We start from the raw sequence: 13,884 nt of genomic DNA on the forward strand, positions 1-13,884 counted from the left end.
TTCTCAGGACTATTTCAGGAAGTCTAGCTTTTGAGGTAATATTCTAAAAATCTTGTGCTGCTTTATATAAACTTAGACAATTAAAGTTCATCAACCAGTAAAATGAAAATTATTTTGTATAATTTCTGCACTTGCTAGCCCAGCATTTTTAATTTCTGCTTTACTTCCTTTAATGGACATTATTTCTTTTAAAAGCAATGTTATAATCAGGGAATTCGGTATCATTGTCTTGAAGCTGCATTTCAGGAGAAAATGATGCTCAGGGGTTTCAGTGAACTCTGCTTTAGGTTGCAACCTGTGCTAATGAAGCAGCAGTTTTCCCCTCCCTTTTTTTGTTCTTTTTTCCCCACCCCCACACCTTTTAATATTACTTCTATCAAAACCAGTATATTTATTGAAACTTATGTAGTACAGGTGAGAAGGTATTTGTGGAAGTATCTTAATGGTCGAAACCTTATTTTTACAACATTTTTGATTACTTTTTGTGATAAAACTGTAGTTTAACCATCCAAAGCCTGTCCAGCTAATCTCTTAAAGCTTTGGTTGATAAAATTGGCCAATATGTATTCGATAACCACTTAGTTTTTGCACTCATACTGCTTGATTTTCTATCTGTCTTTCTTTTGTACCTATTAGTAGGCTGAGTTAAGGACAAAGAATTTAACTTCAGATAGCAAAGGCCTGTACTGTTCACTTATCTTGTGAGTTGTGGCTATTAAAACACCAACGCATCTTCTTCAGAACAGTTGGTTGTATTAGCATGTCCTTCTCCCTCCTTTTTTCCCCGTAGGAAATACTTGATTGCAACTGTAGTATTAGAATCACTATGCTCAGGGATGGGGAAGAAGCTTGACGTTGAAGAATAACCATTAACTGGGAGAATGAAACAGAGCAAGAGAAGGGACAAACAGTGTTAGTCTTATAAATTGTGGACTGGCCCATCACCTGTACTAGCTGTGTAGTTTCTGTGAGCACAGTGGAAACCCTTGGAGTTCTTAAAGATCAGTTATTTGGTTTTCCTTGGACTGTAACCTCCTGACCATTGTCACCTTGCTGGTTGGTGGATTATCAGTGGGTGCTGAACCCTGATCTTTATACCTCTGTATTTGTGGTCTGTGGTGGTAAAGAAGGTGAAGGAGGCTATAGAAGAGTTTTCACACTGTCCCAGTGCTGAGCAGGTTTTAGCTGGTTAATTGTTGCTTGATAAGGTTTTTGCTCTTCTATACCATCCACTTTTTTTTCCCAGACTTCCCTCTTGGAAGGGAGGTCATCTTGGCTCTTTGTGGTAGAGCCAGGCAAATGTGCTTCAATCTCCTGCTTCTCAGATTTCTGATAATACTTTAACTTTTTTTTCTCTCTGGTCTAACTGTTGTCCTTTGATTTAGATATGTGTATAAAGTGCTTTGCTTCTTGTAAGCTTATTGTGTGCAACATCTGAAGAGGGTATTCTTCTGTCTAGGCTGTCTTACCTTACACTTAACTGCTATAATATACTACATAATCTGGTTGTTGTTTGGTGTTTTAATATTGTGATACATGTCAAAGGCAGTGTGTTCTTGGAGGACATGAGCTACTGTGTACTGCAGACAGTAGAGAGATGCTGATTTCACTGCATTTGTGTGCTTCCCTTACAGTATCTGAAATACTGAAATACTGACACCAGGACAGACAAAAGTTCTGTTGTCTTCATTGTGCTTATTTGCTAGATGATGAATTTCAAAGAATGGCATATCTTCTCAGGCAAAACACCTGTGGCTTTGCATGATTTGAAATGTTGGTGGAGAATGGACAGCTGGAAGCATATTTTGTGTGGGTGGTTTCTCCCACGCATCTGTGTCTCTCCAGATCCATTCCTAAATTTTGTTGTGGTTTCTCAGCTAGTAGAGGAGATGCGTGTCATATATGCAGTTAAAGAAGCAATTTGTCCTGTTGCTTTCCTGCTTCTAAAGTTTTGTTTCCTGCAATTACAAGTTCTACCTATTTCCAGTTATTGACAGATATTGCTTTGGGACCACGCTCAGAAGGAGACATGCCAGTGAAAGCGTTTAGCCAGTGGCTTTTCTGGCTGTGTGTCTAGTGGAGACAGATTTTCAGGATGTGTTCTTCTCTTAAAGCTCCTAGTTCAAATCTCTTGTTTCCCTTTGGTGCTCAGCCAGTAAGTAATGGCCCCCTTCAGTTCATTAAAATTTGACTAGTTTTGTGTGGCTTCTTAGCTGCTTTTTCTTTTCTGCCTTGTTGCTGTAAGAGTTTTGCTTCTGTACTACCTGTAGGAGCTTTGTGGTTTCCATGGTGTCATTAGCAGTTCTGTGTTCACATGATGAATAGGTCAGGAGCTATAGAAAATATCTTGCAAAAATTTCATGTGTATGTGTATATATGTATGTAAAATTTTTTAAAAAAATTCTGTCAAGTATGTTTTCTTTTATAGCCCTCCGTTTTAAGAACAAAAAGAGACTTATATTTGCTTTTTGTTGTCTGCCTTGGGGAAATACTGGTGCTTTCTTGTTAAATGTGTAATGTAATGTGTTAGAAGCTGGTGTTTGGTTATTGATGTGTTAAACTGTTGTAAGAAGCCTGTTTTAAGAAGTTTTGAGTTATAAGAAGGCAAAACCAGCAGGTAAAGACTATTGTTGGGAAGTCTTTAATATTTTCAGAAAATATTTTCAGAAGTTCTTCGTGGACTCTCACCGTTATTTTTGCATTTTATCTTTATCTGATTAAAACCCTCTTGTCTCTCAGGCTATGAACCGTTCCCTTGCAAATGTGATTCTTGGGGGCTATGGCACTGCATCCACAGCTGGAGGGAAGCCCATGGAAATTACTGGAACCCACACAGAAATCAATGTGGACAATGCAATTGAAATGATAAAAGAAGCCAATAGTATTATTATTACTCCAGGTAAGACACTCTTGACTCACAAGATGTTTAGAGGATGTATTATGAAAAAAAAGACCCCAAACAAACAAAAACCCAAACCAAACCAAAAAACTGTAGCCTACAGTGGCAGCATGGCAGCAGCATGTCAAATGTTGACTGAGTCCATGTGATTTTTGTTCCCAGCTCAGTTATCATTCTTCTTTGCAGAGATGTATGCCACTTCATTTTTCTTTATGTGTGTTTCTTCAAACTCTGTCATTTTTATTTGCATTTTAAATTCTTCAGAACAAAGAGTCTCTTGTAAATTAAGCTTACAGCACAACAGCTGTACACAAAATTAATTGTGTTTCCAAGCTCTGCCACAGTACCAGTGGTTCCAGTACATCTGTTTGTTAAGTTACTGAAAAGATTTTGTTTACAGTTTTTATGTACTTGCTTAATTCTACATGGATTTATGAAAAAAAAAGGCAGTACACTCATTTAAAACTTAGTTAATGTAAATACTGTAATTCAAGTAAAAAAAAAGACCTGAAAACCAAAACCCTGAATTGTCTGAAACTATTATGTTGAGTGTAGGATCATATTGCTCAGTAGCACACTCCCTGATAGGAGCTCAGTTAGGTAATAACTCAATATTTCTTCAACTGAATGGCTTGACTGCTATGTTAAATTTATTTTAGCATTGGAATGTGAAGAATGCTAAAATACAAAGTCATCTTTTGTTTTGCTTCAGCTTAAAAGAAAACATCAGTGAGGTGGGGTTTTAATTTGGGAAGTTACCTCTGTTTCCTGTAAAGCTTGCAGTCATCCTCAAGGAGTTTGCCTCTTTCTCCTGTGGTCAAACCTTGAGGACACCAATAATAATTTATATTCTTTGTATTTCTCAGGGTATAGTTGCTCTGATGAATTAGCTCAGACAGACTTAAGAGACAAAGCCATATCCAGCTACTAGATTTGAATTATGCAAATTCAAAATTCTCTTGAGGGTAGTGGTTGGGAAGTAATATAATACTAGCCACTCTATCAATTTTTCAGAGCACTTGTCTGAAACAACCTTTTCTGGTAGAGAAAGGAACATGTATTTTTGTGAAGCTGAAATAAGTTGCTTTTGTTGTTGGACTGGCCAAATCACTGCACTATGAGTGGTCAGGAGATCAAAAAAGAGATGAATTATAGTGGTCAGGCTGTGAATAGATGAGAATCTGATGTGTGTATTTTTTTTATTTATTTTTAGTTATAAGAGCTTCTCTTTGTGTGGAAGATACTCTTATTGTCTGCAATTAGTCTTTCTGCACTGAAAGAGAAAAATAGCTTAAGATTTTAAAATTCTTTCAGGTTATGGTTTGTGTGCAGCAAAAGCTCAGTACCCAATAGCTGATCTGGTGAAGATGTTGAGAGAACAAGGGAAGAATGTCAGGTAAGCGCTTTCCTTGATGACAAGTGTTACAGTGTTCTGTTTCAGTTTGATTTTTCTTTTCATTCAATTAAAACCCCCTACAAGTAAGTCTTAGTTTTGGTTTAATATTTCTTTCAGCATTGACAGAGTCACAGAACAGTTGAAGTTAGAGATCTCTGGGGATTGTCTGATTCAGCCAGCCTCCTTGCCCAAACCAGAGTCAACTGGAGCAGATTGCTTAGAATTTTGTCCAGTTGGGTTTTGAACATCTAGTTTCCAGAGATGGAGACTTGTCAATCTCTTACAATGTTCAGTCATCCTCAGAGTAAAATAGGTTTTTCCTGTATTTCAATTTGCAATTTGTCCATTCACTGGATACCACTGAGAAGAAACTTGCTCTGTCTTCTTTATTGCCCTTCATTGACATTTATACACAGTGAGTGATAAGATTCCCTTGAGCCTTCTCTTCTTCTCCCAGTTTTCAGCCTCTCCTCCTGTGGCAGGTACTTGAAACTATTGAGTACTTAGTGTACTTAGATGTACACTTATGGGATTCCCATAAGATTTTGCTACTGCAAGCAAGGCTGTTATTAGAGTTTTGAATATTGGATGGAAAGATTATTGGAGTGCATGACACCAGTCCCATGAATTTATTCTGCTGGAGTGCTGCTCCAAAAGCAGAGATAATTCTTAGATTGCCAGTGTTAGACTCAAGTCCTTTCCTCCTTCATTTTTTTTGTAGACCTTACAGATACTGAAAGTACTAGAGAGCAAACAAGATGCCTCCCCTGCTGATTGTCTGAAATTTTGCTTGGTTTCTGATTATGATAACTTAATATTTTAAAATAAGTCGAGTCTCAGTTTTTATTTCAAACAATGTATTTGGGCAGATGGTGGTTAGCCAGACTTATTCTCTGACTTCCATGTGCTTATTTCAGTTAGATGGTGACTTCCCTTTGGAATCAGTACTCTAGTAGTTAATGCTTTTGCTTTTGTTTTCCTTCTTCTGCTACTTTTTGAACCTTATTGAAAAGTTGCATGTAAGCTTTTGCAGTGTGTTACAGCATCTGTTGTGATGGATAACAGCAGAATTGTAGGGTTTAGCAGCAATTACTTGTTAGTGTTTAGCCAGCATGTTGCAGTTTTGCATATAAAATTGCTGTATAGATGTGTTTGTTCATGGATACATGAGAAGTGAGGGGGTGTGGTGGTGTATTTGCTTCCTGAAGCAGTTCTCTTCACACCTTGTTTTTCTCCATGTTTAGTGAAAGCTGTGTGTGTGTCCAGATTGCATTAAAAAATCTGAAGACTCCTTGTTGTGCAACAAGAAAACCCGCTTGTGGCTAATGCGATGACAGTATTGTATACTTTTGTCTTTATTTCAGTGCTTCTGTGGGGAGAGCTTTTTTTTTCACCAACCTTGGTGAAATAAAAAAAATACTGTTTTTTCCTTTTATATTGGCTTTACAGGGTAGAAAGGTGAATGAGTCCTTGAAATAAATGGCTTATACTTGAAATGAGTCAATTTCAGGAAGGGATCACTGCAGTGGTTACCTAGTATTTTAATGAAATAAATCTGTATTTACACTTTGTGGTAATTCAGGCCTTTCATCACTTTATTGAGCTCCCACGGTGTTCATTGAGTGCAGCTGTTGTCCTCTGGTTTCAGTAGGCCTGGAGTGCCTCGGGACCCTAAACCACTCACTGTCCAGATGTAGTGACGCTCTCACACATACGCTGTGGAGCGGTGCCAACGTGGACATAGGATTGCATCAGTCTGTAGTGCCCACTGTGTGTCAAGAAAAACTGTGTCATATGGTCTGATTTTTTTTGCTTCATGGCTCACCATTGATCCAGAGGAGCTGTTGTTTTCATTTACTCTGCCTATCGCCATAACATTCTCAGTGAACGCATATTATGTAACATGATACATAACCTTTGACTAGGGTTTAAATTTAGAAATACAGGAGAGTTTGGGGAAACTTTAGACTGTTTTAGTTACTCAGTTGCATAGCTAACATCATTGCTCACTTGAGATGGTCTTGCAGCAGATCACATCTTTAATGCATTAGTAAAGTCACATAGAAGGCTGGATATTACTGAGCCTAGAGCATAGCTTTGCCCTGTTATGGAGGGATAAAACAACAAAACTTTTTATAGGCTAAATCCTGTAGCCCTCAGAATCTATTGGCCTTGGAAAACGGCTGTTCTACAACTAGTGTTGTATTTTTGCAATGTCAGAACTAAGTAAGTTGCTGAAAATTCTTACTTTACCCAAGTTTGTCAGCCACAAGTTGTGTTGCTTGTAGGAACCTAGTTATGGAATTCTGATTTTTTTTCAATACAATAGAATTATATTCTGTAGTAATTTTGCATATAATTACACTCTAAAACTGTATACATTCTCATATGCGTGTGGGTTATTGGTGCTCTCCATGTCCACATCAAATTATCTGTCCTACCTTTTGCCACAGTATGACATTCTTAAGACATTTTCTATTCAATGTGTTTTGTTTTCCTGCACAATAAGAAGTTCTTTATGAGAAAAATGAATTTTAAGATGAAAGGACTCTTAAATTGTGCTTTTTATAGACTTTCTAAATAATTTCATAGTAAATAAGTTGATTTTCTGGTAATTCATAGTTGAGAGTGATGCACATAACCTCTTTAACAGGCTTTCAAAATAGTTGCTAATAAATTAGTGTTTTCGGGTTTTTTTAGCCTACTTTTTATAGATGGATATCTTGAAGGACTTGAATTTCTATCTTCTGATGCTGGAGAATCTAATTACTTTTAAGCATATGGAAACTAGTTTTTTACGTTTTTGAAAACATGGTAGTACTGATTTAGTGTTGTACTTGCATTTTTTGATTTTTTTTTTTCCGTTGATACCTCAAAGGCTGAGCTCCAATCATATGTGTTCAGAGCTCTGTTCCCCCTCCTCCATTGCTCTAATTTCTTGGAAGTAATAGAACATGTGAATGGTATCAGTTACACATTTATCTACAAATTAATAAATAAAACTGATTAACTACAACTGTTTAATTGTATCAGTTTACAGTTATGATTCTTTGTGGCTCTACAGGAAAATTTAGAAGAATTTTAAAGCATGAGCTGTTGAAATGCTGTCCTAAGCAGTCTTAACATACCGTGTATCTCGGGTCTGCAAGATGGAATTTACTGTCACTGATGAATGACAGCATAAGAACACTGTGTGCTAATACAAGTTTCTGGGAAGCTGAATTATGCTTAATATGAAGACACAAAGTGTGTACATGTATGTCAGTTCTTGGTTGGTTTGCTATTATCAAATTAACTGGGTGAGTTCTGAATTATTAATGCTGCAAATGAAGGGACAGATGGAGTCCAACAGATCTCTTAGCTCCACTGCCTTATTGGTGGTGTAGTTAGAACTAGCAAACCTTGCTATACCTGATCTGCCTCTGCAAGGATGCAGCTGTAGCTGTGTGCTCCTGTACGTGTGTCATTGCTTCCATTGGGGTCAGCTCAGCTCTGGGTGACCTCACTAGGTCCGTGTGTGATGTTTTGTGGAAGCAGGCTCCACTTTTTTCCCTGTAGTTGGGCTCTTGGGAGGATTATTGCATAGAACTAAGGTCCGTTTGGATCTTGCCCCTGCTATGATAAACCATAGTGGTTGGAAATAGGGAACCAATATCAGAGCCCTGTTTAAGTATGCTTAATTTAGCTAATCTAACTCAGTTTACATTTAACTGACCTGATTGATTTTGAGGCGTATGTTACCTCAGGCATGAAACCAGGTCTAGGCTATCTAGGCTAGCTGTATGTTTTGATTCTGGTAATCTACAGAGTTATCCATAAGGTGTGATGAACATGATTGTGAATATGTGTTGTGGGTTAAGATTTCTGCTTGATTTATAAACAAACCAGGCAGCCTACAGGAGTTCCTGCATAACTAATACTAAAAGAATATCAAAGAAACTTCGCAAGTTTTCACTTCAAAGCATTTTTACCATAAAACATGTCTCTCTTTTAAAATAATTTCCATGTTGAATTTTTGAATACGAATGAGGTTCATATTTTGAACATCTGGGAGAGCATATGTAACAAAATGTTCCGCTGTAATGCACACAGCTTTGAAGAACTGCTGCTGTTGTGAGTCGGGAGCAGCTTTTATTAGACATGTTGTGATCTATCAAGGATCTTAGGTGTCTGTTTTCCATGGTTACCTGAATTCTGAATTCTGCTTTGTATTGGACAGGCTGATTTCACTCCAGAAATGTGTAGATGTTACCTTTTGACATAAAGAAAGCCTCAGATAAGCACATATTTTTTCATTATTCTTTTTGAACATTCTTGCATATCCAATTACAAGTAGTACTGGCAGGCTACTGTCATATTTGGTTAACAGGCTCTTAGAAGCAGACTTCAATATTTGTCCAAAAAAGCTTTTGTATGAGCAACTTTCTCAAACTTCGTGAATACGCAGTATGTGGTTTCAAACAGAGTCTGTCAGAAGTCTTTAACTACTGATGCTTCATGCCATAACTCTTCCTGAATGAAGATAATTTGTCCCTTTCTTTCCTTCTTTCCTTGCCTCTTGCCAGGAATGGTAAAGTCAAAGGTGAAATTTATTGTCTTGGCAGCCTAAATTTTGGCTCTCCAGCCCTTGAAATAAGATTGTGTGTGTATATAGTATTTAATAGAAACCTCACAAGTATTTTGTTTTGTGTATTGCCAAAGCAGCTTTGGTCACAAAGGCACTCAAATAATTTTATTAGACACAAAAGAGAATTTTGTTGGAAAATCTGTTTTCACTGCCAGAGGAGTGATGAGTTTTCTCAAGGGTACTTCAGAATAAGAGTTCTCCTACTTTACTGTAAGTGATTGAATTTGGTGTACTTAAGGTCTATCTGCAGTCCTACACATGGCTTGTATTACTGAGTGAGTGGTGTGAAACATAAGCTGTTAGTAGTTTGTCCTATTTGCTCTCCTTTTTCTGATTCCAGGTATTATCCTTTGCAACAGGATCCCAAATGTTTACTAGCTGAATACAATCTATTGTCTTTGCTTCTTTAACAGCATTCCTTTTAAAGCCAGGTTTTATCCTGCTGTTTGGTATGGAGCTTAAAGTTGTAGTATATCTAATACTATGTGGATTAATCATATGTCCTTAATTTTGTTGCTGGAGTTCAGTTGTCTCATTTTTGTATTGTCTTAATGTTGTCTTAATGATGGAGCTCTCAGTTGCCCTTTTAAGGATGCATTTGTACAGTGTTAAATTCACAAGTGATCTGTGTTGATTGGACTGTGACTTGTGGTCAATCAGTGATGTTATCCATTTGCATCACAGTAGAGTTGAAAATAGAAATGTATAACAATCTGTCTGTCATGGCAAGTTGATTTATCAGTCTTTCTTTCCTTTTTGAAGAAGTCTGAAGTCCTTTTATTTCATTCCTGATTTTTTTGGATTTCTGCTCAGAAATTCCTGTTCCAAAATTCAAGAATTCAATAATCCATATTTACTCTTGACTATTTTCCTTCTCTTTCAAAGGACGTATAGGCTTCCTCATTGAATATTTATCTTCAGTCCCCTACAACATTCATCTGATGCACTTCTGGTGTGCTTGAAGTCAGTATACATCTGGTGATAGCTCCAGAGCTGGAAAGACAGAAAGTGCACAGGACAGTAGACATGGATTTGCCTTGCTTATAAGGGCCAGTAGATGACCTGAAGAGTATAATATGCCAACACAAAATAGATTTGTTTCTAACCAAATATGGCTTTGATAGTTGCAGCTAAATCAGTTTAACATCTTCATTCTGACTTTTTCCTTACAAGAATGATATGCATGCATGAGCAACCCTGGCTTGCCACAGTGTTGTCTATCTGAAGTTTTATTAATTCATAAGCAGTGTCCTTTATCTAAGTTGTTTTTGAGCTGTTCTGAAAACATTTTTTTAAATGGTTATACTTAAGCTTTTACAGTTTCTTAGCTCTCCACCTTCTCACTCCCCCTCCTTTTTTTTTTACCCTTTTCTTTTTCTCCTAAGGTCAATAGTGAGAAGAAAGTGGCATGTTAACCTAATTCAGCAAAACATTGTCTTGTACTTGCTGACTTTTCTGTTGGATTGGAGTGCTAGACTGCAGTAACAATACATACTCTAGAGACACCTGAGTCAATAAAGATCATTTGCCAAGGGCATTTCTAGGTCTAGGAGTGGTTTTGCTTCAGAAAGGCAGCACGGCCTTTTGTCTTTTTCTTGAAGAGTATTACACTGTGGTGATTTTATTTAGTCTGGAGTGATGTAAGGGATCTACAAACCATGTTAATGTGGGTGGCAGTTTTGCAGCTAAAAGGCTTATTTGTAAAAGTCCAAAAGTATCTGTCACAAGGTTTTAAATATGGTACTGCTTGAAAAGTGAACTGTTAAGGTTTAACCGTTTTATTTTATTTTATTAATTCATGTGTGTGCTCATATGTAAGAACTTCTCAGCCTTGTAGGTCACTGGTGACAGTTTTACTGTATGAAACAGAGCAGTCTGTATTTATTAACAGAGTTGGACTTTCTTCCCTTTCAGGTTTGGTATTCACCCTGTGGCTGGCCGTATGCCTGGTCAGCTGAATGTACTACTAGCAGAGGCTGGTGTTCCCTATGATATTGTACTGGAAATGGATGAGATCAATGAAGACTTCCCAGGTTAGCATGTGAGCCATAAGTTTCCAGTAGATTGGATGATGTATTTGATTTTGGTTTTGTATCGCACAAGGATTTTAAAAATAGAAAATCTCAGGCCATTCAGTTTCACTTTGTGCCTCTGGTGATGGCATTGTAGAGGACAAGAGGTCTGTCTTTCTTTTTTTTGTAAGGAGGGTGCATTTTGTTTTTTAATTGCTTGTAGCTGTGAAGTAAATGACAAATACTGGGTCATTATTATCTCTGTTACTGCCCCAATCCTTGTAGAGGAAAACTGTTGTTGCTTCTTTAGGTCAGGTGTTGTGGATGACTTGATCCTCTCATATCTTGCAAACCTGTATAGCATTGTGCTGGCAACCTTTTGTTTTTTTACATCTTTATTTAAAAATCAGAAGGTTGCTGATAAAAGGTTTTTACCTATTCAAAGGAAAAGCCAGGCACCAAAAATTTGAAAGTGATGATACTATGTGTGTATACAAACGCATTTAAATATTAAAGGATATAAATTTTTGTGTGGCCCGGTGGTCTAATGAGTCCCTTGGAATTGGCTTGTGGATGCTTGCAGTTTGCTGGAGGTAGCTGGGAGCACACTTGAACTCTCACATATAATTTGTCTGATAAGTTTATAAAATATTTGTGTGAATGGTGTCCTCATAAATTTTTGTAGAATACTTAACCATTATGGGTTCTTCTGCCTGTAAAGATCAGAATTAACACAGAAATGTGCATCAGCCTCCGTGTTCAGATTTCAGATAATTTTTCATCAGTGTTATTTTCTTTGTCTTGCTGCAGAAACTGACTTGGTCCTTGTAATTGGTGCAAATGATACAGTTAATTCAGCAGCTCAGGAAGATCCAAACTCTATCATAGCTGGAATGCCAGTTCTTGAGGTCTGGAAGTCCAAACAGGTGAGATTAAGAGAGTTGTGTTAGGACCTACCTTAGGTAGCATACCTTTACAAACATGGTGGATAAGCTAAAAAGATTCTCCCCATGTTCTGGTTTCCATGAAAAGCTTTTCTCTGAGTTGTCCAGCAAAGCAGTCAGTGCTTTGCAAGTGTGATGCACTGCTCATGATTTTATAATAATCATCAAGTGCTTTAGCGAGACTACTGACAACTGCAATAGAAAAGACCAATGAAAGTACTGCTACTAGAATATGTCATCAGAATACATAATGTCCTGCTCACCTGCAGCCCTGAAGCATTTTATACAAATACCTGTTTTTTTAGGTTTATAGGAAATTTGATTGACAACTTTAATATTGAGGTAGAAATACAAGAATGGATAATATGCCTAAATAACAAATAATAATTAAAAAACAACCCCTCCAAAAAAACCCCCCAAACAACCCAAACCACAAAAACCCAAAACAGTGAGTGACTGAGTTGAGTAGGGAGCTTAGTCTGTCCAGGTTGAACTGACAAGTTTTGTTCCTTAAAGCAGTGTCATCTGATCCAAAGTACATAGACTTGTGTTCTTTGATGTGAAACCTTTAATATCTTTTTCTGAACCCAACTGTACCCTCAATTCTTCTGTAGGTTAGCTGTTCATGTACTCAGCCATAGACACATATATTTATCAGCAGTGTTTGTAGATATGTGTTGCAATTTGAGAAATAAACACGAATGTAGTTAAAGTTGGTAGAGCTTTACAGTTCCTCTGCTGAAGGTGCCATGGTTAACATGTTTTTGAAACTGATTTGGATATCAATTTGTCTGCTATATTAAAATATGAAATACAGCTTATAGCAGTGAGCATCTGGTTTTGACTAGGGATGTCTGTTCCTCTTCCTTTGTTTGTGGAAGCTGGCTTTTTATGGTGTTTGCTTGAGGGAGGATGGTGGTTGTTTTTTGCTGTTTCAAATATGAGCTCTTTATGTGCAGGTCATTGTAATGAAGAGATCTCTGGGAGTTGGTTATGCAGCAGTGGACAATCCAATCTTCTACAAACCCAATACTGCCATGTTGCTGGGAGATGCCAAGAAGACTTGTGATGCCCTGCAAGCGAAAGTCAGGGAATCGTATCAAAGCTAAATACTGATTTGTATTCTGTTTGTTTGCAACCACAGTTTTGTCACAGAGGTCATGGAAAACAAGAGGTAGAAGAATCTCTCATTGTTATAAGGCAGCTGGCTTTTGGAGAAGACTGCATTGACTCCTAGGAGATGTAGTTTGGTCAGGGGATATAGACTTTTATAAAAAAGATGGGCAGATTAGCCCTTCAAACTAAATCTCCAGTAAGGCAATGCATTAAAAAATGGAAATGTGCATTTTAAGGTTAACATTTTGCTGTTACAAGAAGGAACTAATAACTCAGTCATCTTTAAGTAGTTACTGACTTCCTCCTTCTTACTGTCTGTACTTCTGTCATGGAAATTCACTAAAAAATGCTGTGCCAAAACTGTATTCAGTCTTATCATCAAAGCGGTATTTTGGCTGGTATGGACAAAACAACTGTTGATTTTATCAAAACTTAAAAATAAATTTCAAACAGATGCAAGCAGAAGTAAATCCTTGCATGTCCCTTTGAACTCAGGATGTTCTAGCATAAAATAGATGCTTACAGAATTTGAAATTCTAAGCATTACACTCTTTTTGTTTTGGGGATTGTGTGGATGCTGTGAATCAGGAACATTTTAGGAAAGTTACTTTTCTTTAAAATACTGTTCCAATTTTTTTATGGTGCACATTTATGTTAAATGAAACACAGGATTTCAGGCACTTGCCAAGTAATCTTCAAGTCTGACAAGGAAATGTACGTTTACTTGCATGGCTTAACTATTTTAAGCAACTGCTCAATTCTCCATCTTTTCCAGTCGTTACCTTTTTAAGTGTCTGAGAAAAAAATACAAGTCCAGGTCTGCACAGAGAGAACATCTTGCATACCTGATCTGTTCACAGAATTTGGACCACAGTGTTTCAGTTTGTTCA

At 37.2% G+C, this 13,884-nt stretch overlaps 1 protein-coding gene across 4 annotated transcripts in view; it reads left to right on the top strand.

Moving 5' to 3' along the window:
- Window positions 1-13,464, top strand: part of NNT (nicotinamide nucleotide transhydrogenase) — a 38,976-nt gene extending 25,512 nt beyond the window's left edge. For all 4 annotated transcript variants that reach the window (XM_027635298.1, XM_027635299.1, XM_027635301.1 and 1 more), the window contains 5 exons: window positions 2,740-2,899; window positions 4,214-4,295; window positions 10,837-10,955; window positions 11,745-11,860; window positions 12,838-13,464. In XM_027635298.1, the coding sequence (XP_027491099.1) occupies window positions 2,740-2,899; window positions 4,214-4,295; window positions 10,837-10,955; window positions 11,745-11,860; window positions 12,838-12,987 (627 nt within the window). In that variant the 3' untranslated portion in view covers window positions 12,988-13,464. The remainder of the gene's footprint in view (window positions 1-2,739; window positions 2,900-4,213; window positions 4,296-10,836; window positions 10,956-11,744; window positions 11,861-12,837) is intronic.
- The last annotated feature ends 420 nt before the right edge of the window (window positions 13,465-13,884 follow it).

The sequence above is a fragment of the Corapipo altera genome, unplaced genomic scaffold, assembly GCF_003945725.1.
Source record: "Corapipo altera isolate COAL_440 unplaced genomic scaffold, ASM394572v1 61411, whole genome shotgun sequence".
NCBI classification, from domain to species: Eukaryota; Metazoa; Chordata; class Aves; order Passeriformes; family Pipridae; genus Corapipo; species Corapipo altera.